This window comes from Leuciscus leuciscus (assembly GCF_965113295.1).
Source record: "Leuciscus leuciscus genome assembly, chromosome: 20".
In the NCBI taxonomy this organism is placed as follows: Eukaryota; Metazoa; Chordata; class Actinopteri; order Cypriniformes; family Leuciscidae; genus Leuciscus; species Leuciscus leuciscus.
The window spans coordinates 5,710,757-5,738,414 of NC_138744.1; the positions used below are offsets into that span (position 1 = coordinate 5,710,757).

At 35.7% G+C, this 27,658-nt stretch overlaps 2 protein-coding genes across 3 annotated transcripts; both read right to left on the bottom strand.

The window, feature by feature from the left end:
* Positions 1-1,605: 1,605 nt before the first annotated feature.
* Positions 1,606-9,952, bottom strand: sqlea (squalene epoxidase a). The gene is made up of 11 exons (XM_082150738.1): positions 9,390-9,952; positions 8,391-8,619; positions 8,009-8,186; positions 6,697-6,793; positions 5,995-6,108; positions 5,737-5,908; positions 5,465-5,560; positions 4,188-4,330; positions 3,563-3,659; positions 2,444-2,531; positions 1,606-2,321 (listed from the first exon to the last, which is right to left on the bottom strand). The coding sequence occupies exons 1-11, from the start codon at positions 9,654-9,656 to the stop codon at positions 2,129-2,131; spliced, it is 1,674 nt and encodes a 557-aa protein (XP_082006864.1). The 5' UTR covers positions 9,657-9,952; the 3' UTR covers positions 1,606-2,128.
* A 2,950-nt stretch (positions 9,953-12,902) lies between these two features.
* On the bottom strand, positions 12,903-24,218 carry rnf144b (ring finger protein 144B). 2 transcript variants are annotated; one of them, XM_082150824.1, is made up of 8 exons: positions 23,985-24,218; positions 21,145-21,314; positions 19,455-19,559; positions 16,807-16,867; positions 14,870-15,074; positions 14,627-14,771; positions 13,730-13,819; positions 12,903-13,489 (listed from the first exon to the last, which is right to left on the bottom strand). In XM_082150824.1, exons 2-8 carry the CDS (start codon positions 21,247-21,249, stop codon positions 13,322-13,324), a joined length of 879 nt encoding a protein of 292 aa, XP_082006950.1. In that variant the 5' UTR covers positions 21,250-21,314; positions 23,985-24,218; the 3' UTR covers positions 12,903-13,321. The 2 variants fall into 2 exon arrangements, with proteins under 2 accessions (XP_082006950.1, XP_082006951.1); XM_082150825.1 differs by lacking the exon at positions 23,985-24,218 and adding an exon at positions 21,490-21,726.
* Between the last annotated feature and the right edge of the window lie 3,440 nt (positions 24,219-27,658).

Genomic DNA, 27,658 nt, shown 5'->3' on the forward strand with positions numbered 1-27,658 from the left:
TCAGGTCTTTTATGGTTTTTATTTTCTTTGGTCTTTATTCAGCACTGAATAAGCAATTACATGAGTTTTTTATTTAATTTTTTTTAATGCTGACTTATTCTAATACCATAGTGTTTTGGAAAGTTATTCCGTGCTAATGCCATGTTAAATTAATATACTAATGATTCAAGTCTGTGGTGTTTGTCAAAGCACCATGATATTATCATCCAAAACTATATCTTTACAATAGTATCACAAAATGTATGGTTCATACAGCCATAAATCTGCTTAATTTGGTTCAGAAGGGAAGTCTGTCGACATGAAATACTATTTCACTTTTGTAATCTGTCGTATTTCTTCGTGAAACAGTTTATTCGTCGGGGAGGGAAAAAAACAAACATAATTTCATCCATTAGTAATGAGCGGATGGTGGTTTAAGGGGAGGGGCTGAAAAAAGTATGCGGGATTTATGACTTCAGCAAAAAATAATTTCTTCGTTGATTAAGTTGATCTAAATTTTTGTTTATTTATGTTTATAAAAACACTGAGACTTGTAAGACAATGAATATATTATAATGTGCTTATTATAATAAGGATGATGATGATTACGTGTGACCGCCACAACACGGCCGTTGATTTTTGTTTGCTCTTGTTGCTGTTTTTATTACCACTTTTAAACTTTTACAGCAGCTCCATAAAGCTTCCAGATGGTAATAGCGAAATTAATTGCCACATTTTGAACCACAAGAACTAAACACGATGAGAATTCACATCAAACGACGTCGCAAAACTTGATTTTGAGGTACAATGATGGGGTGATTGACAGGACGATGTCAAAAAAAGGAAGAGTCCGTGCTTGTAGGAAAGGAGAATTTTTTTGAAGCTGCTGAAGTGTGAGTTCTGGCTGTACTTTGTTTATATCTCTAGTCTGCTGCTGTTTCAGTAAATATATTCAGCTTCGTTCACACTAATGACAAACTCGTGATGTTGAGCAGGTGTTCAGACTACTATGACAGCAGGGCTGTGATGCTGTGAGATGAAAGTGTAAATGCATCTGCCAAGGGCTTATTGACAACACTTAATATATACTGTATATACGGCTGTAGTCTGGATGTTTTTTTTAAAATCTTTTTATTTTGTTTAAAGGGTCAGAGTGACGTTATTGTCATCCTGCTGGTGCAAGAGCGCCACCTGGTGGATATATTGTAAATTGCACAAAAATGTTGCTATGGTAATTAATACCACAAACCTCCATCCAATTATAAAAGAATGAGAGATATTAAAAATGCAAAGCCTTTAAAACAGGTTCACACATGTCTCTGGGTATTCCAGTCTCATAATATTTAAAACTATTTTTGACTCCCAATATAACAAAAAATATATATATATACAAAGAGGGCAAATTATATCGAAGAACGGTCGAGTGGCTACATACACAAAGCCAGACATATTATGAACACAAATGTGACACCGTCATAACCACACACACTCATGGTTGAACTAGTTCACATTAGAAACTAATTCGATCTTCACATTAAAGCTCTTGTCCTCTTTCAGAAAATAGACACATATAGAGTCGAATGCCATTTTCATTGCAAATTAAGAAAAAAAATTGACGGCACTAAATGTTGACCTGAAAACTTTATAAACAACAGAGAAAGGCAAAATTGATAATTAAAATCAAGATGTGCACAATTTTGAAAAAAATCTGAAACAAGTGGGAAAACAAGTGCTTTAACTAGAAATGAGATGCAGTCCCAGTGATTGTCCTTAGTATTTTGAAAATAATTAAAACATTTACACAGTTTTAAAAGTCAAGTAGCCTAGTGGTTTAATCTTTATTTTGCACTCAGCAAATATTGACTTCAAAATAAAGCACAGGATTTTTCCTCATTTAATTGCAGGGGTCAAGGCAAATTCCACGATATCATTATGAAAATATAAGTCTATTAATATCAGACACCATGTGAATACAGGCAAAGAATTTCCTCATCTGAGGCTTGTTCCTTTTGCAGTCTTCCGACAGGAATCCCTTTTTTTTTCCCAAAGAAAATGAGGCACTTGGATGTAGCCACCAGTGGCAGATGTGTCGCGTTCAATGACAGGAGAAATTAAAAATCAGTTTCTTTTTCCGTTTGAAAGCTCCTTCCTAGTAAACCAGGTACTGTAACTCTGAGTAAATGAGAGGAAACATCACGGCACAGGCTCTGTACAGGATGGCTCCGCTCTTGACCAGCGCTCGTGGAATGGTGAGCCAGGATTCAGATCTGAAGCTGAAGTAAATGGCGTACAGGGCCACCGCGAAAAAGTGACCGATTAGAGTCAAGGGTCTCGGTGACAATCTAAGGGGGAAAAAACAGTATATGTATATGCAAGAACCAGTTAAAGAGATCTGATTTGAGGACCGCACTGATGTTTTCAGCTTAATGGTCGAGATGGGTTTTCAGTGTTTGTAAATACTTACACTGACAGAAGGCCGATCGGTCCGTTGATACATTCTCCACCAAGTTTGAAATAGTGGAAACAGGCTTTTCTCAACTGATACAGTGAATCTGAAATCAACATAAGGTTTACATGCATTACAGGTAACTTGGATTACGTAATCAATTACTTTTTTGATGTAACAACAAGTAATGCATTACTTTATACAGTACAGGCCAAAAGTTTGGAAACATTAAAGTTTCTTCTGCTCATCAAGCCTGCATTTATTTGATCAAAAATACAGTAAAAAGAGAGATATTGTGATATATTATTACAATTTAAAATAATTGGTTTTCAATTCATTATACTTTAAATTATCATTTATTTCTGTGATGCAAAGCTGAATTTTCAGGATCATTACTCCAGTCTATCACATGATCCTTTAGAAATCATTCTAATATGATGATTCATTATCAAAGTTGGAAACAGTTCTGCTGCTTAATATTTTTTCTTAACCTGTGATACTTTTTTTAGGATACTTTGATGAATAAAAAAAAAATAAAAAAAAGAAGAAGCAAATGTTTTAAAAATAGAAATCTTTTGTAACAACAATATACACTACTGGTCAGTCATTTGGGGTCAGTAAATTTTTTTCTTTCTTTTTTTTTGAAATAAATCAATACTTTTATTCAGCAAGGATGTGTTAAATTAATAAAAAGTGATAGTAAAGAAGACTTATATTATTAGAAAATATTTTTATTATTTTGAATAAATGCAGTTCTTTTTAACCTTTTATTCATCAAATATATTAGGCAGCAGAACTGTTTCCAACACTCATAATAAATCAGAATATTAGAATGATTTCTAAAGGGTCATGTGATAGACTGGATGTCACATGTGACACTGAAGACTGGAGTAATGATCCTGAAAATTCAGCTTTGCATCACAGAAATAAATGATAATTTAAAGTATAATAAATTGAAAACCAATTTTTTTAAATTGATTAAATTAAATTGTAATAATCTCAGTCAGGTGAATAACATAATAAGTTACTTTTGTAGGGAGTAACGCGATAACGCATTACTTCTAATAAGGAGACTTTGATTTTTGAAAATGTGAAGCCAAAAAATGTATATTTAATGTGTTTTGTTTCGTCACTTACTGTCGGTCGCAGCAAACAGCTCATACAGTGCTTGAGCCAAGACGTTCACTACAAACGAGTGAGATGATTTCCTCTCCCAGTGGAATTTCTTCTTCGCCTGACGACAACAAAAACAGCCTCATTTCTCTGTTGCACCATGATCTCCGCTGCATTTAAGCATTTATCCAATACCATCTGTTCTAAAACCTGTTGAGGTGCCTTACCGTCCACTGCCTACACTTACTTATTGCTGTGCCTACACTGTAAAGAAATGTGTTGGTTTAACTTAAAAAAAGTGACCTGGTTGCCTTAAAAATTTGAGTTAATACAATAAATGAGATTTAATCAACAGACGCTCAAAATATGTTATCTGAACCACATTAATCATCTAAGTTGATTTGACAAAAGAAAAAAAAACTTTTTTTTTTTTTTTACAGTGTAATCTAATTAGCATCAATACATAAAAAACACACATATCAGGTAAAATTCGGTTAATCAATAGAGCACACCTAATGTTACCTACAGTATGTAGTCAACTCGCTAAGTTTTGCAACAAAGTTGATGTTAAACGTTCTTGTCTTGGTATGATTCGCAGTGAGGATCAGCAATGACTGGCACCAGACAGTGATCTGATGTTAGCTGTTACCTGGAGCACAGCTGTATTGTCATAGAGATCAGGGATGTTCTTTAGCAGGTCTCTCCAGATGCGGACGTCATTCAGCACAACACTCATCCCGCCACCGGTCAGAGGATGACGCATGTTATATGCGTCTCCCAAGAGCAGAACTCCTGATGGAGGACAGGTGGGTCATCACTCGCAACACAATTTCACTCGATGCACTTGGTCATAATTTTAAGCATTTTTGCATTTTTTTTAATCATTTACAGTACAGGCCAAAAGTTTGGACACATTACTATTTTTAATGTTTTTGAAAGAAGTTTCTTCTGCTCATCAAGCCTGCATTTATTTGATCAAAAATACATAATTGTGTTTAATATTGTGATATATTATTACAATTTAAAATAATTGGTTTTCAATTTATTATAATTTAAATTATCATTTATTTCTGTGATGCAAAGCTGAATTTTCAGGAATTTTCATTACTCCAGTCTATCACATGATCCTTTAGAAATCATTCTAATATGATGATTCATTATCAAAGTTGGAAACAGTTCTGCTGCTTAATATTTTTTCATAACCTGTGATACTTTTTTAGGATACTTTGATGAATAAAAAGTAAAAAAAAAAAAAAAAAAAAAAAAAATTAATTTAAAAAAAGCAGCAAATGTTTTAAAAATAGAAATCTTTTGTAACAACAATATACACTATTGGTCAGTCATTTGGGGTCAGTCAGTCATAAATCAATACTTTTTATTCAGCAAGGATGTGTTAAATTGATAAAAAAAAATGATAGTTAAGAAGATTTATATTATTAGAAAATATTTTTTTATTTTGAATAAATGCAGTTCTTTTTAACCTTTTATTCATCAAATATATTAGGCAGCAGAACTGTTTCCAACACTCATAATAACTCATAATATTAGAATGATTTCTAAAGGATCATGTGATAGACTGGATGTCACATGTGACACTGAAGACTGGAGTAATGATCCTGAAAATTCAGCTTTGCATCACAGAAATAAATGATCATTTAAAGTATAATAAATTGAAAACCAATTATTTTAAATTGTAATAATATATCACAATATTTTTGTAAAAATCTGTATTTTTGATCAAATAAATGCAGGCTTAATGAGCAGAGAAAACTTCTTTCAAAAACATTTAAAATAGTAATGTGTCCAAACTTTTGGCCTGTACTGTAAATGCAGCATTGGTGAGCTGCCAAACTTAATTATTCATAAACTTTTGAAGTGGGTGTGTGTCTTGATATACAATATAGAGAGTCATTCCTTATGGCTTACCTGGTTTATTGACTGGTGAGGGTGGCAGGAAGCTGGCTGGCATCGTTCTCAAGCGATCATTCTGCAATGCCACCATGAACGGCTCCTTTAAATGCTCTGTGTAAGCAAAATATACAAATCTGTTAGCATTTTGTTGTCTAAATGTTTCAATTGTGGTGTTGTGCTCTATATAGAAATACAACTGAAATGAGAAGTATTTTAGAAATCCATGAGTATAAAAGGACCCATTTTAGCAATGAGTTTTTTTTTTTTTTTAAGTCCAAGTCCGATACCTGGTAGTTGGGGGTAGATTTTTTCTGTCATGTACTGCTTCAGGTCTCGAGGCATCTCTCCTCTCACGTCCACCAGAACCCGAGTCTCACTGGAGGAGATCTGATAGATCAGCACCGGACTGGGATCAGCTAGAACCAGCTCTGCATGATTGGGCTTGAACTGAGGTGAGTCCTGGAAGAGAACATAACCGCACAATCAATCATTGTGTTGCTTGGGAATTTTTAACAGAAGTATGCAACCGTCACCCTTATGTTTACCTTCATTATGCAGCCAACAAAATGAGACGATACTTTAACTTTCCCAGAAACCAGATTCTTCCGGAACTTGGAGAAACAGCCGTCAGCGACTACAGTCAGAGGAGCATGGATCTCCTGAGAGGGAAAGAGTAAAGTTGCAGTGAGGAAAAAGCTTAAATAACACTTTTAAGGAGTGTATTTCATCAAACTGTGACATGCCATGTGCAGTGTTGGGGAAAGTTACTTTTAAAAGTAATGCGTTACAATATTGTGTTACTCCCTAAAAAAGGAATTAACTGCATTACTTAGTTACTTTTAATGGAAAGTAATGTTACATTACTTTTGCCTTACTCTTTCTCACCTGGGCTGGGCTTGCTTGTTTTTAATTACAAAAATTTTATATTTTTGGAAAATGTAAAGGCAAAAGTGAAACGAATAAGCTTCAGGCTGAAGGAAATGCATATTCTCTGCACAAGTATACCTATTTGAGAATAGTAAATCTAAAATATTTTGTTGTACATTTAAGTAATGCATTACTTGTTACTTGGGGGGGAAAAGTAATCTGATTACGTAACTCTCGTTACTTATTGTGCGTTACCCCCAACACTGGCCATGTGAATAAAAGTGTGGCTTACAGAAGTATTTGACCTCGTGTGGATGATTGCCAGAGCATCTCTAAATATCTGTGATCCCTTTATCAACCGAGTATCAGTGTGCCGTTACCTTGATCATCCCAGAGTCTTTCTCCCTGTACTGAATTCCTGTCACACACTCATCTTCTTCCTCCAGGCTTGTCACCGTTCCCTCCACGAACTTCACACTATGCAAATGACATGATATTAAACCCATCAGTTTCTAAATCCTTGGGTGAAGAGAAACAAAAGCCCCTTACAAAGACTCTTTACAAAAATTCAACACTAACACATAAAGAACATCTACACTCTTAAAAATAAAGGTTCCAAAAAGGGATTTTTGCAGTGATGCTCCAAAGAACCTTTCAGTGAACACTGAACAGTTCTTAAAAGAACCCTTTTTTCTCTCAGTGTGAAGAACATTTAAATAATCTAAAGAACCTTTTTCCACTATAAAGAACCTTTTGTGGAATGGAAAGGTTCTATGGATGTTAAAGGTTCTTAATGGATCCATAGATGCCAATAACTATCAGGTTCCGGAAGTAAAAACCCTTATTCAATTTCTCCACAGGGTAATTAATTTTCAATGATAACTTATAAATCTTTAAAGACAGCCCTACTGTAAGCTATGACGTTGTTAATCTATAGTATTTGCCTCTTTTGAAGCCATTGTCTCGCATTATTTCAGTTTATCTTTAAAATAATCGTGTTTAACAGCGTAATTTGTAGTGAAAAACTACATTACCCATGAAGCTGTACAGAAAATTCCACCAATCAGATCTCATTAGCTCCGCCTACTCCCATGAAGCACTGCAAATTATGCAATCGTGTCCCTAAATACTTAAATATTTGAATGAATATATATGCATATTTTTGCAATAAACGTAATATATATATACATATATAAAATAAATGTTTATACTTCATCGTTTTACATTGATTATGCTGTTTGCAATGCTTCATGGGATTGTAGTTCTTTCCCTCACTAAAGCCGTTAAGTACACAGTCTTGTACCTTTGTATTTTTGTCTGATTTTCAAATACTTTTTTGCTTCAAATCAAAAGTTTGTAATGTTGTGATTCCCCTCGTAGCTGATTGGCTTGGTTCATGGCTTATAACGCATTAACAGAGATTTTTTTGAAATTTCTATGGGATAAATGAATGGAAAAATACTTCCATAACCAATGCCACTCTATAAAGAACCTTGACTGACAACTGATCTCACCATATATGAGGTCTACAGTCAAAAATCACATTATGCAAATGTGTGTTTTCCCTTACAGTGGGTTTATATCTGTAAACTGCTTTCCAATTAGAATAATTCTTTGAAATAAGACAAGTAATGATAAGCATGGTGTCATTATATTCATAAATGGAAAGTACAAACGGCATCAGGTATTTACTTGGGCTCAGCGAGGGCAGCTCGACGCAGTCCCATGATAAAGCGTCCATGGTGGAAGGCCCGTCCACCCTGAATGCTGTTCTCCTGCTGGGGATACGGGATCTCCACCTCCGTCCTGCTCTCAAGGTCATGGATTACATATCCATTCACCACATGGGCGTCCAGACCCTCAACAGTACCTGAGAGAAGACAAACACAAAGTAACAAAACTGTGAGTTTATGAAAATTAAATACAAAGCTACAAATGTGAATTTGTACATTACAGATCCAATAAAAACATGATCATTTCTATTTATTAGATATTAAAAAACCAACTAAAATATGAAAAGAGGATTGGAACAAGCATGCGTTTTAATAGAAAGACTATAACAGGGGTTCTGTACCCTCCAGGTTGAGTTCTTTGAGTGCCCGATATCCTCCCGGCTGCAGGAGTTCTCCCACTATCCGATCTGGTTCTTTCATGTCCCTCTCCACCACTGTGACCTTCCGGCCGTCTCGGGCCAGGACGGCAGCCATGGCTGATCCCAGAACACCAGCACCCACTATGATGACCTCGGGATCCTCTGCCTGATCGCACTGACTGTCAGTCGCTCTCCTTCGCTTTACATCTCTCTAGTTAAGAAGAGAGTCAGATAGAAAGCAACAGCTGTCTTTATTATAAGAATATCAATATTTATTTGTATTATTTAAATATTATATATATATATAATTTTTAAATAAAAATTTATGTATTTTTTCATGGTAGCATTCCTGGTGTTCTAAAATGTATTTATATTTAATTGTTTAATTTAATATTATTATATTATTTATATTATAAAAAATACTTGTCAGTTTGAAATGTCTTTAAAATGAAAGAAAATATTTTTTTATGTATTTGTGGACCCCTTGAAGTACCTTATAATGTAATATATGAATAAAGGGATAGTTCGCCCCAAAAAGGTTTTCATCCTTTACTGGCCCTCAAGTTGTTCCAAACCTGTATGAGTTTCTCTCTTCTTCTGAACTCGAAAGAAGATATTTTGAAGAAATGTTGGTAACCAAATTGACTTGCATAGTATGGAGAGAGAAAAAGTAAATGTTTGGTTCCCAAAATTCTTCATAATATCTTATTTTGTGTTTGGATTGGAACTTGAGGGTGAGAAAATGATAGAATTAAAATTTTTGGGTGAACGAACCCTGAATTAATGAACTCTATTTAAATTATGATCGCACAGTTCGATTCAATTTTTTTGTAATAAATAAATAAATAAATAATCTTTATTAGTGGTAAATTATTTCCAGTGTTCATAATAATTGCTTGAAATTGACTGAATGAAAACTAAATGCTCAACTATGATGAAAACACAGACACAAAGTATATGATCAAAAACACAATATCTCACCTTCTTAGAAGTTCGACTACAGCTGTCTGTACTAGACCTGTAGAAGAGTTTTCTGGTCGGAGAGAGTGTTGTCAGGAGTTTGAAAGGCATCTGGAGAAACTGAGGCGCTTTGAGTGTCTGTCCGCGGAACCCGAGACACGTGAATATCAGACCCACGGACACGCACAGCACCGCGGCCACCATCAGCTCTCTGGGCGCGTAACTCACCAGGGCGTCGCATTTCTTATAGATATAAGTAAAACTTGCAATGCCAAGAAAGGTCCACATGTCGAAAATCACTTCAAATATAAGAAACAAAAATAATAAGACCGCTTTAAGGCGTTCAAAAATGTCAATAAAGTCTTAAAAGAACAGCACAGGTGATCAGAAAATAGACTCTGAGTTATTATTCCATGCAAAAAATGTGGAAAAGAATAGTATCTATTTTTCAGAATAAGTTATGGCATTAATTTAAGCAAATGCCTCTTCTTATAAATAATCATAAATAACTGTTTAAGTGTATTATCCAGGTGCACTCGAGCTGGTGCGATGCTTCTAGGTGATGCTGAATAATTTATGATAATGAGGGTGCGGATCCTCTTGCAGTTTGTAGACTGCAGCGTCCCGCCTCCTCTGTTTATAATGAGCCAATCAGCTGCGAGTCTTCGGTGAGCAGAGCTCACGCTATCTGGCCATTGGCCAATCCAAGGCTGCTGGTTGGCGAATGGACTGAAGTATGATGTGATGTCACAGAGAGGTTGTGTTTGGCAGATGTTACGAGAAAAGAGCGTCATTTAATGTAGTCCTAAATATGCACGTTGTATAAATAAATTACTGTAGTAAAGGACTAAAATACATGTATGTCTATAAATTGGGGAGAATAAATAATCGAGAGAGCCCTCTTAATAAGTGCATTGCCATTTTTATGTAAAATGTTATTTTGTTTGTTTATACATAGGCTATAATATGACTACATATATTTTTTTTTTTTTATATATATATTTAATATATTTTTATATACATAGGCTATAATATGACTACATATACATTAAATGACTACTACAACTACATTAATTCCAGGCTCAAAACATTGTTACTTTGTTTTGCTTGATGGATTAAAATAAATGTATTAAATTGATGCAGACAGTACAAGCATACATATGCACATATAAAGAGTATATGCAGAACATAGACACCTTTGTTTAAAGTAATCTGCTCAATACCGCACACTGAGCTAAACAAGGGAGGCCAGACAATTTAACTCATGACTAATAAAGGCTATGTAAAATGAGAGTGTGTGGCATGATGTCATTATGATGTCCTGATGACAAAAGAAAACCTTGTACTCACACCATAAAAACTGGATGCATAAATCACAAATTGGGGGACAAACTTTCTTGAAAATAATGTCCCGGGATTATGGGGAAATTAATAATGTCGCGGTAAAAAAGTCTTAAATTAGGCTTAATTTTCTTTAGGCAAAATATAATTCATCATGAAATGTTCTCCCAAAAACTTAAAGGATTAGCTCACCCTAAATTAAAAATATGTTTTCATTCTGAAATTTAATTACTCACTTAAATTATTTAATTACTCAACCCCCAAAATTCTGAAATTTAACTCACCCTCATGTCGCAGACTTTCGTTCATCATCGGAACACAAATGAAGATCTTTTTGATGAAATCTGAGAGCTCTCTGTCCCTCCATTGACAGCTACGCAACTACCACTTTGACGCTTCAAAAAGTTCATAAAGAGATCGTAAAACTAATCCATATGAATTGAGCGGTTTAAACTAAATTTTCTGAAGAGACTCCATCGCTTTATGATGAATAGATTGAATTTAGGCTTTTATTCACATATAAACATTCATTAACTCACACATCAGTTGTGGTAAACAGAAGCTCAAGCATGTTCACTTGATGAGACCCAATGAGGTTCATTCTCGTGTTACGCATCATGTTTGAGCTTCAGCAAGAACCAATGAGGTTTGTTCTCGCACGTCAAGCATGTTCGGTTGAGCTTCTTTTTATGTTCGCTGATCAGTGTTTATCGGTGTTTATATGTATAATTTCAGGGTGAACTATCCCTTTAAATAAACAGTATTTATATGAAAATCCTTCCAAATGTCAGTTCCACCCTCCGTCTAATCACAGCAATCATGCGAGATGCTGGACAGCTGTGTTGTCTGTGTGTTTGAATAAGTTTGGCCTCTTCACAGTCGAGTGTGTTTTCAAGAAGATACTCTCACAATCATGACGATTCACTGACACACTGAATGTTCTCTGAGGATGTTTGGAAGCCAGCAGCTGTTCAAAAGAATCTGCACACATTAACAAGGCAATGCGAAATCAGAAATTATTTGTATTTCTCACACAAACACCAGCCTCACATCTTCTGCATTTGATTATTTTGATAATGCATGTGTATTAAAACAGTTTTAGGGATGCATTTCATTGTGTAGCCTATCTATTTTGTTTCTGACCTGTAAAAATAGCAGTTTTTGGATGACTACGTCCATGTGGCTTCATTAAAAATGCCATCATTAAAAAACAAAAAGTATTGTGGCGGTATAATGGTACAGTGATGGCATCAAATGTAACATTTTCATCTAAAGTGACTTATATTGCATTACATTACATTGCATTCAAGGGATAGTGCAAGAAAACATGATATTGCTGGTATTTATTTATTTATAAAAAAAAATGCTTAGTTAGTTAGTTCTTTGAAGCCTGTGGTTCTCTAACTCGCATACTTTGAATAATTATTGTTTTGCATACCTTGATTTGTTTCTAATTTGCAATAACGCAATTCCGGCTGTAACCACACGGTGTCGCTCTCTCTCTCTCTCTTTCTCTCTCTCTATCTGCACAGATGTCCCAACCCTGTGGTAGCATTTCTGACTCATGATTTGGTGATTTAGTTGCAATTCCTCAACAATTCCTGTTATAATCTAACGCAGAGCAAAATTAAACAAGATTTCGAGACCTTTAAAAAGATGTACTGTGGCGGTATACCATGGTACAGTCATGGTATTACATATAATACTTTGTAGTTTGAATGACTTCCATTTCACTTAGGCCTATATAATGGATTTGTCACCAGTCTGGAATAGTCTAGAAATTACCATGGTACTTTTTTCCCCCTTCTTGTTTTATGTTTCCTTATTTAAATGAGTTTAGTAAACAGGTAGGCCTAACAACAAGGAACATTGACTATGACTCACTTTCAAGCAGGAACGGTTTTGTAAATTTCCCCAGCTAATGAAATACAGTATATTACAACAACTTGTGTGTGTGAGAAACACTTCCCTTTTCATGATGTTCAGTAAACAGTTTCCTTACAGCAGACACGCAAACCAGATATCACTACTGTTAGTATCATGTATCATCTGTTAGAAAGTGCACTGCCCTGTACTGAGATAAAAGTAAAAATACACAAAAATTATTGTTTATTATGACTATGTGTGTGTGAGATGAAATGCTATGTTTCCTCTAACCCTAATGAACAAAGAGAAGCAGGTCACTTTTGCTGCTCAGTTTCAGGTGTTTTGTTTATTGTAATTAAGTTATAAAATATCTGATGCAGAAAAATCAAATGTAAAAAGAACACAGAACAGTACCCAGACTCATAAATACAGTATTTACATATTATAGTACAGAAGAAAAACAGCAGGGCCTTTGGCCTGGAACACTACTTGGAAACAAAGAGTTTAACCCAATGCTACAGTCCATTCATTTGTATAGCAAACATAAACAAATATTTTGGCTTAGTGGAGAAAGGGCCATTCCTTTGTGGATGTAGTTTCATTTGTCCCATAATGCACCTGAAGGCACAATAAATCCACCGAATTTACCAGGCACTGAGAATGAGGCACTTGTGCACCTGGTTAGAAAGACTAGGGATTGGCACGTGGAAGATGCTACACATGTTGATTGGTTACGAAGAGTTCTCTCATGCGGTGGAATCTGATGGCTTCTTATCTTTCCTCTTCTTCTTTTTGGTGTTCTTCTTGGCCTGGCAGGGTTTGCACACACAGCACAGGATGCAGGGAGAGGCCAGGAGCAGCAGCGGTGACGTCACCAGCACGATGATGCTGACGCCCACCAGTATACCGACCACCTGAACACATCACAGACACACATGAAGTCTAAAGGGAAACTCAGCCAGAATCTTGCCGCTTGTGAGTAGTTTTATCTGGTCTTGTCTTATCTTGCTGATAAAAACATGTCAACCGAAAAAGCAGCAAAAAAAAGTATTTTCTAAAAGTTGCTTTCTAAAATTAGTAATCAAAGTCATTTGGAAATTGGTAAACGTCTGACATAATGAAAAAGCATCAATGCTAATGGCATCCCAGCTCACCTGTGTCCTGTTCCACATGACGGAAGCTCTGGAGTGTCCCAGCTTGTTTCGGCACGGTCCTTTATCATAATGTCTCAGGAATATATCACCCTAGAACCATAGAGACTTTTTATTTATTCATTCAGCAGATGCTTTTATCTAAACGTGCTTACAAATGATAAATGACACAACAACAACAAAAAAATAAACAAATATTTATTATTATTGTTACTGAAATTATAATATTAAAATGTAATTTAAATAATTTATTATTATTATTATTATTATTATATTAAAATGGATTAAACAAAATATTTCATAAAAATATTTGATATATAATTACAATAATAAAAGTATTATTATTATTATTATTAACAGATTATTTTATTTTGTTATCTATCCATTTTTTATTTTCACTTTTAATAATAGTAAATGTATTTCATTTGAATGATAGTAAACGGAATACTATTGTAATTATTATTAAAATTACTATTATTATTGTAAATTATTATCATTAACAACAGATCATTTTGATATATATATATATACAAATTTGTGTATTATATTTTGATAATAATATTATCATTATTACTATTATATTCAAATAGATTCTTTTAAATAAAATAAAATATTTCATAAAACATATTTGATCTATAATTAAAATTTAAATAATACAATTATTATTATTATTATTATTATTATATCATACACCATCTTAGTGACCAACAAAACAAGGTAACATAGTAACGAGCAAAAAAAAAAAACAAAAAAATCTAATAAATCAAGGTATAATCATGGTACCATTTTCAAAATATATATACATTAATGTGGTCCTGTTATAGATAAATCATGGTACGTTTGGAATACCATGATATCTCTATTGTCATAGAGTCCAGAAAGCTTTGTGTCGTCACTTACGTCCAGATTCTGTAGGCAGTACCAGCAGAAGGTGTGTTTGCAGCTCTTGCAGAGCATCTGAGCACAGCCCTGATTGCGCTCTATGTAGACGCCACACACAGGACACTGTTTAATCATCGCATCAGTATCAGCGCTGCTCACTCCACTGCAGAGACCACAGACAGAGCATGTTTACGTCAAACTCAAGGCCGTGTTGTGAGTGATAAGCACTCGTCTGTTGGTGTGGAAATGGGTCGCACTGACCTGTCTGCTGCTGATGTCATCAGTGGCTGGTGCTGGGAGCAGGAATGAGCGTCTGTCCAGAGGCTTCTGCAGCCGCAGCAGAAGACGGCATGGCACACGGGACAGGGCACAGGAACCGGTTTGCCTTCGCTACCGGGCGTCACACTGCACACGGCCTGGCAGTCCAGCACGGGGCACCAAGCCTTACTGGGGTCCAACTGAACTCCTGAACGAGACCGAAAGAAAGAGTGAGGAAAAAAACTTCCCATTCTGGCAGTGACATTGTACTTGCTTGCAAAATTCACTTCCTCATTGACAATTTTTACTTTGAGGTTTACTGTCAATCGAAGGCTTTCTTGCCGTCTCTTGCGGATACAGTTTACTTTCACACATTCTGTCCAACATGACAGACTGTCTAGACGATGGCTAGCATGAAGCTGCCGTCTGAATAAGCTCATTGTTTACAGTTCTTCTAAACGCTGAGCTGGAGCCTGGCAGACACAAACCAGCAACATTAACCCAGACTCAGAGAAGCAGTGGCATTCTCTTACTAGAACTTTATGATGAAACAGAAAATCGTGATTCTTCTGATTGTAAAATATACAACTAGTTGCCATAAGCTAATTTTTGTGTTCGAAACCTTAATGTTTGCCTTTGCAGACATGAGAGTCTGACGGGCCGTTTACATGACACCGTTTTCAACTGAAAAAGAAAAACGAATGCTTTTTGACAACGGTGTTTTGGGGGCCTGACAATGCAAACTTTTGAAAACGGGTTTCAAAGTGCACGTTTTTAAAGCAACACTAAGGAACTTTTCCTCTTCGGTCCCCCTACAGGTTGGAAGCGGAACTGTCCATCACCGCTGTCGTAAATAATTTCGCCGCCCGCAGCCTACCTTCGCACGCACGCTCGCTGTTTATCCAGCAATGGCTTTGGACTGAACGATGTCCACAGACAAGGTAGAGGATGTTGCATGATTTCATGAAAGTATGATGTATTGCGACATCAGAAACGAAGAAAAACGAAATAATGACTATTGTAACGCTTGACGTAAAGCAAGTCAGATTTGTAGTTTTCTTATGTCTCATTCGAACTACAGAAACGCGACCCGGTTTGGCAAACTTGCATAGTGTGGTTATATCAGATATAGGGCTGCAAAGCAAATCCAGAAGTGCCTTTCACCCTGTCACGACTTGATGAACCACTGATATGATTTTGGAAACATTATTTTAAGGTAAAAAATTTTACTTAGTGTTGCTTTAAAAACTATACCGTTATCATCTCTGTATAAACTAACAAAACGTGAATTTGTGAAAACGGTGACGTCAAGCGCATGCGTATTATTACGTGTTCAGTCTATAGGCGAGAACTGTTTCTTTACAAAGTGACATCGCCAACTACTGGCCTGGTGTGAATAATACAGTGTTTTAAAATAGTTTTTGCTGACGGGGATCATTTTGACAATGTTGTCGTCTGTACTGAAAAACTTTCCCGTTTTAAGTACACTGTTGTCATGTAAACGTACCCTGAGATAGCAAGCCATCTAGTCATGTCTGAATTCAATGTAATATCTCGCATAATATGCCTTCATCTGGTTAGTTTTTGAAAGGCAGCAAAGATGCATCCTTCACTTCGACTTCCACACTCTTTTTTTCCTCTGAATCTGAGCAAAGGCCGGCTGTCACAGGACAGGTCATAGTCAAAGAGATCTGATTTTGGTCATTACTCAATGCTGGTCAATTTTAATTTGTTATATTTTAAAGCAGAAATAGAAACAACAGAATAAAAGCTAAAACCAACAAGAACCACTGACTGACATAAATACAGTCTACTATGCCTTTATCAACTCTCTAACGCTTATCTAGAACGGCTTGTTCCTGCCAGTGACGGTTACAGTAACTCTACCCATCAAGAGGGATTATGGGAAGTGGCACATACATACATACATAAGCACGTACCTCTTTCAAACTGGAGCCGCCGATAGAGCTCGACCTGATCGCTGGGGGCAAAGGAGGTGAGCTGTACAAAGAAAGGTATGAATTTATATTCAGGTGATGTTGGAACATGTCATGTTTGAGCTACAGCTAACTGCACGTGAACAGCACATCATGTTTGCAAATCAGGTCTTATGTCAGCTGGTCATTATCGCAAAATAAATACCAGACAAAGATACGTGACCCTGCTTATCACATATCTAAATACTGAGTAAGTAAAGTACAATTTTTTAGTAAAAAAATAAATATATACAGTACCAGTCAAAAGTTTGGAAACATTACTATTTTTAATGTTTTTGAAAGAAGTCTCTTATGCTCATCAAGCCTGCAGTTAAAAAACAAAACAAAACAAAAAACAGTAATATTATGAAATATTATTACAATTTAAAATAATGGTTCTCTTTTTTAATATATTTTAAAATGTAATTTATTTTTGTGATGCAAAGCTGAATTTTCATCAGCAAGTACTCCAGTCTTTGGTGTCTTATGATCCTTCAGAAATCATTCTAATATGATGATTTGATACTCAGTTATTATCAATGATGGAAACAGTTGTGCTGTTTAATATATTTTTTTGGAATACTTTTTTCAGGATTCATTGATGAGTAAAACGTTAACAGCATTTATTCATTAAAACAGTATTTATTCAAAATAAAAAACATTTTTAACAATATAAATCGTTACCATCACCTTTTATCAATTTAACGCATCCTTGTTGAATTAAAGTACTAATTTCTTTAAAAAAAAAAGTTATTGTTCCCAAACTTTTGAACGGTAGTGTATATTGTTACAAAAGATTTCTATTCTAAATAAATACAGTTCTTTTTAACTTTTTATTCATCAAATAATCCTGAAAAAAGTATCTCAGGTTATAAAAAAAATATTAAGCAGCACAACTGTTTCCAACATTGATCATAAATCAGCATATTAGAATGATTTCTGAAGGATCATAAGACACCAAAGACTGGAGTACTTGCTGATGAAAATTCAGCTTTGCATCACAAAAATAAATTACATTTTAAAGTATATTAAAAAAGAGAACCATTATTTTAAATTGTAATAATATTTCATAATATTACTGTTTTTTTTTTGTTTTTGTTTTTTTTAACTGCAGGCTTGATGAGCATAAGAGACTTCTTTCAAAAACATTAAAAATAGTAACGTTTCCAAACTTTTGACTGGTACTGTGTATATATATATATATATATATATATATATATATATATATATATATATATATACACAACATGAAAGAGACTGTACATAAAAAAAAAAAGTGTGACGCAGGAGTTTTAGCATGTATAGGAATATATCAACATTATAAATCAAATGAATATTTTTCCAGAGGCCAGTTTAATGATAGACCCCTGCTGAATCACTGTACTTTTATTTTTGATGCGCAAGTTAAGTTCACAGAGCAGGTTGGTTAAGGTCATGAGGGGAAAATAATACTGGGATTTGTGGAAATAAATATTTGTGGCATGATAAATAAAGCCATTGTGTTCTTGAGACTAATGCTGTGGTTACCGAAAGCAAAACGAAAATGTAGGCTAAACAAGCCCAGACAGATTCTTTCTTTCACTTTTGATTTATTTTTAATTTAAGAGACACGTTGTTGGTGGTTGTAATGTAATTATATGCAGTTGCTAAAGTCTTCCCGATCATTGTTAAACAGATTGCTATATGGTCGCTAGGGTGTTCTGGGTGGTTGCTAGGGCATAGTCAAATGAGCCAACTCCCTAGTCTCAGTTAATTTACATTTCCTTTCAGAGTTTTGGGGTCTGTAAGTTATTTCTTTTGTAAAAGAAATTACTTTTATTCAGCAAGGTTGCATTAAATTGATCAAAAGTGATAGTAAACATACTTAAGTTATATTCACTTTCAAATTCAATATTCACAGCAAATTAATGCTGTTATGTAACTTTCTATTCATTTAAAAACACTGAGGAAAACAAATGTATCATGGTTTTCACAAAAATATTAAGCAGAAATAAGAATTGTTTCTTGAGCAGCACTCAAAAAAATTTAGCAAAAAAACTGAAAACAGGAATTAATTACATTTTAAAATATATTAAACCAGAAACCAATTATAATACAATTATAATAATACTTTTACAATATTATTGTTTTACTGTATTTTTGATCAAAGAAATAATAAGACACTTTTTTTTTTAAATCTTAAACTTTTGAAGAGTAGTGTAACTCCTAGATATAGGATCCTCCTTCAATCTAAGTGACAGTCTGACAGGTCAATTGTAAGTCTAATTCCTTAGAAAAGTAACAGAATACCTCTTCTCAATAAATGAGTTGAGTAATCATTCATACCTGTAGCAAAAACATGTCATGGCAAGTTACACCCTGAAGTTTAGTACTTGGGGTTTAAGATTTGAACAGACCCCTCACCCGAAGTATCCCGAAGTATGAACAATAGTTATTGTGATGCTTGCTTCTGTAAAGCCCTACTGACTAAAATAGATGCTTGGGTAGAGGAAGGATTTCTGTTGTCAGTGTAAACAGCAGCATTTGCGCAGTCAATATTTGAAGCGTGATCTGCAGAACTGGAAACTGTTGTTGACTGAGACAGAAGGAGAGAGTGAGCCAGACAGAAGTACCTCAGAGTCCAGCAGAGTTCCAGTGTTCTCGCAGGCCGGATCAGGGCAGGTGATGGCACTGCCGGCGCCTCCCCGAATCGCCAGCTGGACATACTGTCTTAAACACTGCAAAGACATGAGAGCTGTGACTTCTCTATGGTTGCTAAGAGGTCATTATCTGAAGTGGCACCAAATATTATTTATCCGTCATGCTTTGTTTGGACAGATAGTCTTGATCCGCAACATTTTAGCAATTTTTCTGTGCTAGGATCAGTGATTTCTGGGATCATAATAGTATATTTTGGTTGATATATTACAGTTTTTATTCATCTTTAAAATGAAAATAAAAAAATATTAAAACTCATTAAAGTTATAGTTATTTTCTTGTGCATTTTTTGTCATTTTTATTAGTTTTTGTGTGTGTTTTTTTTAAATATATAGTTTTTCTAAATATACAGTCAACATAGTTTTCTTGTTAATTATTTCCATTTCAGTTATTTTAGTACATGAAGTTAAAGGCAGGGTAGGCAATTTGTTCCAGATTTTTTTTTTGCTATGCTGGCTGAAAGCCTCTCCACATCCAGATAGCAATCACGAAGTTAAGTGGTCTAAATGTATTATTTTTATGTATATACGTATATAATCTGTGGAAGGCGTAGGACCATAAAATGTTTGTCCAATCATTGCATTCGGTCTGGCTCACGCAGACATCACATCACACGTCATCAGCGCTTTTTAGCAGGATTTAGCATATCATTAACAGCGAACTAGCAAGGGAGTCTCAAGAGAAGCTGGGTTATCTCAGTATATTTTTCTGTTGATATGGAAATCAGGTAGATTTAGCAATATAGCAGGTGTATGATGTATATTACGATGTTATGATGAACTACATGACTTTCTCCACTGACGTTCTGAGTCTGAAGTGTTTCTGATGATTGTTGGAAGGCAGCTGTCTGACTCTGAGATGGCGAACGAGAGCATGGTTTGTGTAACATTAGCAACACATTATTAGCTGTTTGATAAAGTAGTCAAGCAAAAGGCTAATCATATTAATTACCGTTATGTGTACGACATTGTAAAGAGCGATACCGTTGTGTAGCGTTTACCTCAGTAAGTTGGGCGAGTGAGTGGAGGCGGGAATGAATTAGCATATTCATGGATCCGCGTATACTAAATGAACCAAGGGTGTAGAGTTACATTCAGAACGATCCATGTTCAGGATGAAACAATATTTTGATAGAGTATTAACAGTATTTGCGCTAGGGGAATTTTTAGGGGAATCAATCATTGAATAGGAAGTTAGGAGAAAACACTGAAAAAATGCACACTTCAGCTTTAAACCACAAAAAGTCAAAGGATTTGTAAGTCTGACCCACAAGATTTGTTTCAGAGGAACAAAACATGTTCAGAGGAACAGGATAGTCTTGGCTAATCTTAAACGGCATGTGAAAGAAAACATCCCCCACTCTGCGAGACTGAACTCTATTGTGCTTTGTTTATTGTATTTCTGCCTTTCACGACCACCTTGTGTTAATAACCCAGGACCACAGCTAGAGAGAACCTCCTGCTTATGGCGAGATGTATGTAAACATCATTTCCTTATAGAACTAGTACTTGCATAATTTATGTAAAAACAACTACCTATTCTGTAGCATGAAACTACACCTCAGTTTTAAAGCTAAAGATAGATTTATTCAGCAAATGCTCTTACCTGCACGCAGAACACACAGTTACAGGACTGCAGTGTGCTGGTCTCCAGTTCAGGGCAGTCGGTCAGGCACAGTTTGCAGTGGATCATGGTGCTCTCTGCCTCCATGCCTGCTTTATGTTGTTGTTTAGCCCTTAAACTTCAGAAATAGAGATGTGACGTCCTCCATGCTTCTGAAGAATACAAGAGAGGAACAAACACAGCTGAGGCAGATAGTTTGCAACGTCAGAACGGTTTCCGCAGCACGCAGATATACGTACTGCAGTTGAGCAACAGTGGAAAGAAAAAGCTTGTGCAGAAATGTAAAATCATCATTCCGACGCAAGAGAGAAGCATTTAAAAACTCACTGTTAGTCAGAGCCTATTTAGCCGACTGCCTAATCTCATTTGTGTTGTGTACACCAACTCAAAACCTGCTCGACCTGCCCTGTTAGTGTGACGCCGAACAAGTTGGTCCGGAAGAAGCAGGAGAGATCTAGATTCCACCCCGTATGATCTCACCGCTTTATAGATTCTTCTAGTCAATATTCCCGTCCCGCATGGGCGACCAAATCTCAAACGGGGAAAAAGTCATAACAACATAATCCAGGATCAAGCTGGATTAGAGGGCCCACCCCCTGCCCACCGCCTGCCTAGACAGGTCAGAAAAATAGAGAACAGTAGGAAAGCGTGAGGTGGAAAGAATGGTGACGTTCATCCACAGCACATTTGTGCTCTTTACATTTATGTCTCCTCTGTCACACAATCAATGAGGATCACATCACTGCCCTAAATGTCCACGGTCTCTGCAGTCAGTATTGATCGGCGGGACACGTGTGACGTGCGCTGACACTTGCAGTATTTATTTTTTTCCTGCCATGTCATTTTCTTTTCACCAGTGAGTTTGCACTGTTTTTCACCGTTTAAACTTGTACCCCCTTGTGACAGAACAAGAATTATTCGAAATTATTAGAAAATGTTCTGAATCAACGTTTGGCAAGAATATGATTATGACAACATCATAGATCACTATCGATCAGGCCAAAAACACACTTGGTCACACCTCATAAAGTGGGTCACTGAGTAAATCCCTGGCATTTTACCACAGCACTGAAAATTATTTACATATCCTTAGGTTTGGAGCACAGGGAAGTGAATCACATGGCTGTTCCCATCAATGATTAAAATCATGATCAAGTCAAAATCTCGCCAAATGAGGAACAGAAAATATTACAGCTGATCATTTCAGTAAATAACTATTTAATGCTTATTTTGTTGTTGGTCTTCTTTTTAGACTTCACTGATTAGTTATACAGAACAGGTGATTTAAATTAACTTATTTAATTCTCTTTTATCATAGTTAGGGTTAGCATGGCGAGTCTGTAAGCACTGACACACTCAGGCCAAACATTCCAGCAATAAACTAGAAATGTTGGCCATGTTTGAAATATAATAATTTTATACTGCATTTGTTTGAACACTGTGCACCTTTTCTGTATCCATAAAATGGCATTTATACAACCATAAAACAATGATGATTACTATAGCGGTGTCCCAAAACGAATACTGAGTAGGTACTACTTAATTAGTAGGAGGAACTTAATTAGAAAGTATGTTCTATATGTGTGTGTACTATGAATGCAATTTGGACGTACTACATCAGCCATGTTGTCATTGTCATGTGACCTATAGCATCAGTTCCACTGCATCACTGTTATTCACGGCTGCGATGCCCGAATTAAATGTTAGCTTCACTTCCTGTCTCCTGAGATCCGATTGATTTTTGTATGCAGCGTAGATGTATCCTCCACTGCCTTTGATATCCCACAATCCTGTGCTTTCCATTCTGTGACAGTTGAGCTTGAAAAATAAAGATGACATCTAAAAATTGTGGTTGGTGGTCAGTTTGTGTGTAAATATAGGTTTTTGACCAACTTTTTATGTCATTTCTAGTGTGAAATTACTATTGAAGTGATTAATCATTCGCTTCGTTATCACCAAAACTCTCTTTTTTGTTGTAGATCATTAAACCATTACACTGCCTGTCCGAAATGAGTTTTGTGAGGTAAACTTCGTGTGCAAACGAAGTCAGCTGCCTAAGCTTTCGGACACAGCGTACTTCTCCTCTACCTTGGCCTTATGGGATAGTTGCTGTAAGTGTGCATTGGATGTAACAGAAGTTGTCATCTGGGTACATTTCATGGGTTGCAAATTCAACATACTTCTCATTACTTTTCCCCCACATTCTACTATTTAGTAGAGAAGTAGGCATATTCGAAGACAGGGTATGTTAGACATCCCACAATGCTTTGGGTACGATGACACAAACCAGAATTTCAACTGTGAACACCCAGAACATCTTGACTCATTTAGTGAATCAATTATGCAAACTTTATTACAGTATCTGACTGTAGCAAAACATTCTCAGCGTGAGAATTAAAACTTTATCGTAGCATACTGTGTTTTTTTGTTTGTTTTTAAATAATAAGCAGCATATACTGCGCAGTACACTGTATTCACCTCTGTTATGGCGTCAGCACAGCAGCTTCCGCGTTAAACATAAACACAACGATTATGTAAATAAATTCAGTGTTATTGTAGCTCTAGTGCGGTTACTGTCGAGCATAAAAGACACATTATTCTTAACTTTCACGCAAACGCACTGCAAGACAAACCAGCTCAAAACTTACATATAACGTTTTGCCTACAGACCAGACCAGGTAGTGCCTCAAAGCCTAGTGTGCTGCCTACGTAGACCCCTTGTTTGGGCATAACAGACACCTCAAAATTGGAACGCGACTATACTAACTTAAAATCTACAGTAGGTGTTAAAAATAGGTTTTTAGACTCGGTAATAAACTCACCTCACTGTTTACTGTACTCATGTCTGGAGTCTGTGTGCTGCGGTTCCTCCACCGCAGTGATTATCACACGCGCCTCTGATGATGAAAATGCTGAAGATTCCTGGATGATGGTGATGATAATGGAGAGTCAGTCAGTCTGGTTTACATGCCCTGCTCATTCACCTCGATCATAAAGCGGTGTCATGTCCCACAAGGGTGTGTGTGTGTGTGTTTGTGTTACTGGACGGGTTTAAAGGGTTTGGGGCCACTTCCTGTTTTCTCCTCCCACTGACTAACGTTAACTCTTTCAATCACAGAGTCTTGGGACTATCCTTAAATTGTGCTTGGACTATAAAAAGTAATTATATTTTTAATTTTAATTTACAATTTGATTACAACTGCAAGTTATTTATAAATATTATCATTAGTATTAACAATTAATACATAATTGTAGAAATGCATTATTATAAACAATTGTATAGTAGCCTATCATCATTTATAATCATATTTAATTCGCAATAGTTGTAACAGTAAAATATATTGTAGCCTATATAAATGATAGGAAATATTGTCTATGACAGCAGTTTAACTGCTGGGGTTTCATTTCTATCATCTTTCTTTACTCTTATCAAACTGAATTTGAAACATAACAGGGATTTAATAATTCACTTCAATCATCTTTACAATAATCTAGGACTCTGGGCATAGATTCATGTAGATTGCATCTTTGCAGTTTTGGTCTTGCTGTCTTTTATTGTTGTGTAGGCCCTATATTATGGCACTTGTATGGTTAGTTAAGTGTCCAGCTGGTTTATGTTGGTTCAAGCTGGTTGATGTCCCCATGTTCCCATTCATGAATTTGCAATATAACCTAAATATGAGCTCAGTAGGAGAGTCTCACACATTCACTGCTTTCAATTTGTGTTCTTTTAACAGACGTGAGTGTATAGGCCTACCTTATATATTGCTATTGTTTTTCTTTTATCTTTATTAAATAACCCAAAATTAAACTTTAAAAAGTTTTATCAGTTAATATTCTGTTAATGTAATGTAGTAATTTTACTGTCATAATAAACAACCATGTGCAGTAGAGTAGCATCCTCTAGTGTCAAAATCAAATGACTACCCAGGGGACAAACTGTTCTGGTGTCAGTTACCTAAATATTACAACCTCAACATGTTCAAACTCTGATATAAGAAAGCTGTTTCCTCCTCGTACGCTTTCAGTGAAGTAAACAGATGACTAATAACAACAAACATGCTCTCTCATATGACATCATATGTGACATAATGTAGTTCCACTGGATCGTGGGTCATGGGGCTCGGCATTCATATATCAATAATGTTCCATTACAACCAATTCAATTTCCAATACTTACCCTCAGATCCCACTTAAAGTTCTAAAAGATAAAATGAGGTCACAAAATTATGAGCCATCATGCGAGAAGCTTTTCTCTGCTCTTTTAAATGCACAATGCAGTGTTTTTATAGCTCAATATAAACCTATATATGAATATGATCTGTGTGAGTGTCTTTGTGTCTTTGTCCATCATGAGGTGCAGGTATTGCAGCTGCAGTTTCCACAGGGTCCCGTTACAGGGGAATCTCGCTGCAGCAAGCGTTCAGGGCAGGCGAGTGCTTTGGTTTGGCTCAGGCCACAGAAATCTGATGCTGCACCTTGCGTTCAATGCATTGCTGGCATTTCTCGGCAAACTGTCAACATTCCACTCCAGGCTTTAAAAGGATGTTGGCATCATTGCAGTCATCTAAACCTGCATGTAATTGCCTAATGCCTCTGTCAAGTCAGGGAGGAACCAGCAGAAATGTGGTCTCAGTGTGGTCTAGATGCGGTGTCTTAGTAATCATTATTCTATACCAGTCATTTCAATGAATAGAGAGAATTAAACACATTTAAACTCTCTTCTTTGTCCTGTGGGCTGTGGTATGTCAGCAGCTAAACCACCTGAACACTATACAGCTCTGAAAAAAAAAAAAAAAGAGAGACCACTGCAAAAGCAGGTAACCTGTTTCTTCTAGATTTACAATTTACTATTTTCGATGGTTTACATCGAGTAATACAGTAGTAACAAGTAAATGTATGATATCTCGTGGTTCCATCACAATGAGGGACAGTCAAAAGGCACTTAATATTAAACAATTCTATTAAAATACCTACCTTTTCTCGATTTTACCTACCTGCTTTGGGTTAAAGAGTCTCCAAAATGATGAAATGTAAACATTAATTTCATATATACTTTATATATTTATTTTATTTTATTTTTCAGATTTGCTTTTACTGGCTTGATGGACACCCAGAATAAACTAAATGGATCTCGACACCAGGGTGGATGAAATGGGGAGCTCTGATACCCGGACAGCTGCAGGAACATCTGGGGCAGCCATGACATGAACCCCTGCCACTGGGGCAGACGAGATATGGCATTTAAACAGCATCTGAGGCAGCTGTGACAAGAACTTCTAGGACCAGGCAGTCATGCAGGAACCATAACAGGAAGCTTGAAAAATCACTCTCGACCACTACAACAAACCCACAAAGTGTGAAAGAATGTCACGCGCTTATAAACCCTGCGCGTTCTATTTGAATGCGCACTATTACATCATAGGAAACAAACACACACAGCGATTTGGAGCGTCTCAATACTGTATTAATGGTTTGTTATCGTTCAGTCCCATCATACACTATAATATTAAAAATGTAAGTTTTAAATGAAACATGGAATAAAAGTAAAATATCAGAACAGTGAGATAAGGCAAATATTAGGCTATATTATATAGGCCCTATTATATTATAAAACAGTTATTGCTGTTCGTATTTTTGTCTGGTTTAAAATCAAAACAATAAATATATTTTATATAAAAGACTAATGAAGGCATGACTCGTTTTGGTACACTGTAAAAAATGTCTAACCTCTCCAAGTCAAAATTTTCTAGTGACTGGTCACATCTAAATTTTTAAATTGGTAAATTGGTTAAGTGCAATTCTTGTTGCAATAGTCTGTTAACATTGGCTCAATGAGAAATAATACGTCAGACTAATTGAAAAATTTAGATGTGATCAGTCACTAGATATTTTTGTCGTGGGGATGTAATTTTTTTTTTACAGTGTAACTTGTTATCTAATGCAGTGATTCCTATTCCTACATGTGGCCAAACTGCTGTAGCCGTCAGTGTATTGAGGACGTTTTTAGTTTCTCCAGTAGAGGGCGTCTATTAAATGTATTAATTTGTTACAGGAGAATGCATAAAACATTTCTAAGGAATGTTAGAAATTCCTTAGAAAATCATAGCTTCAATAGAACTTAAATTTTAGTGATATCAACTTCAAATTTGTAACACAACTTGGTTAGACATATGGCGTTGATTTTAAAGCAATTTTAGGGTAAAAAATATTTTATAAAATATAAATATTTTAGCTATTAAAAAAATGCTTAATATAGTAGGCCTAGCCTGCAGCTAGATCTGCATTATAAATGTGTTAAAATCTAACCACTTCATATCTGAGAGCAGTCTGCATTGTGACTGATTGGTTTTATTCATAGACAGTAAAAAAGGTTTTATTTGAAAAATTGACAAATAAAAAACTAATTCCTCACATTCCATTCATTCCAACGGGAGTCAAATTGACCCACGAGGGAAGGATTTATTACATTTTTTAATTTCGACCACGTAAACTC

Excerpts from the sequence above, each read along its gene's own strand:
- rnf144b (XM_082150824.1), bottom strand. The coding sequence starts at position 21,249 with ATGGAGGCAGAGAGCACCATGATCCACTGCAAACTGTGCCTGACCGAC. Across the intron at positions 13,820-14,626 it reads ACTGCCTACAGAATCTGGAC|GGTGATATATTCCTGAGACA; the intron begins GTAAGTGACGAC and ends CTATGGTTCTAG. Across the intron at positions 13,490-13,729 it reads TCATGTGGAACAGGACACAG|GTGGTCGGTATACTGGTGGG; the intron begins GTGAGCTGGGAT and ends TGATGTGTTCAG.
- sqlea (XM_082150738.1), bottom strand. The coding sequence starts at position 9,656 with ATGTGGACCTTTCTTGGCATTGCAAGTTTTACTTATATCTATAAGAAA. Across the intron at positions 8,187-8,390 it reads CAAAGAACTCAACCTGGAGG|GTACTGTTGAGGGTCTGGAC; the intron begins GTACAGAACCCC and ends GTCTTCTCTCAG. Across the intron at positions 2,532-3,562 it reads GCTGTTTGCTGCGACCGACA|ATTCACTGTATCAGTTGAGA; the intron begins GTAAGTGACGAA and ends TGTTGATTTCAG.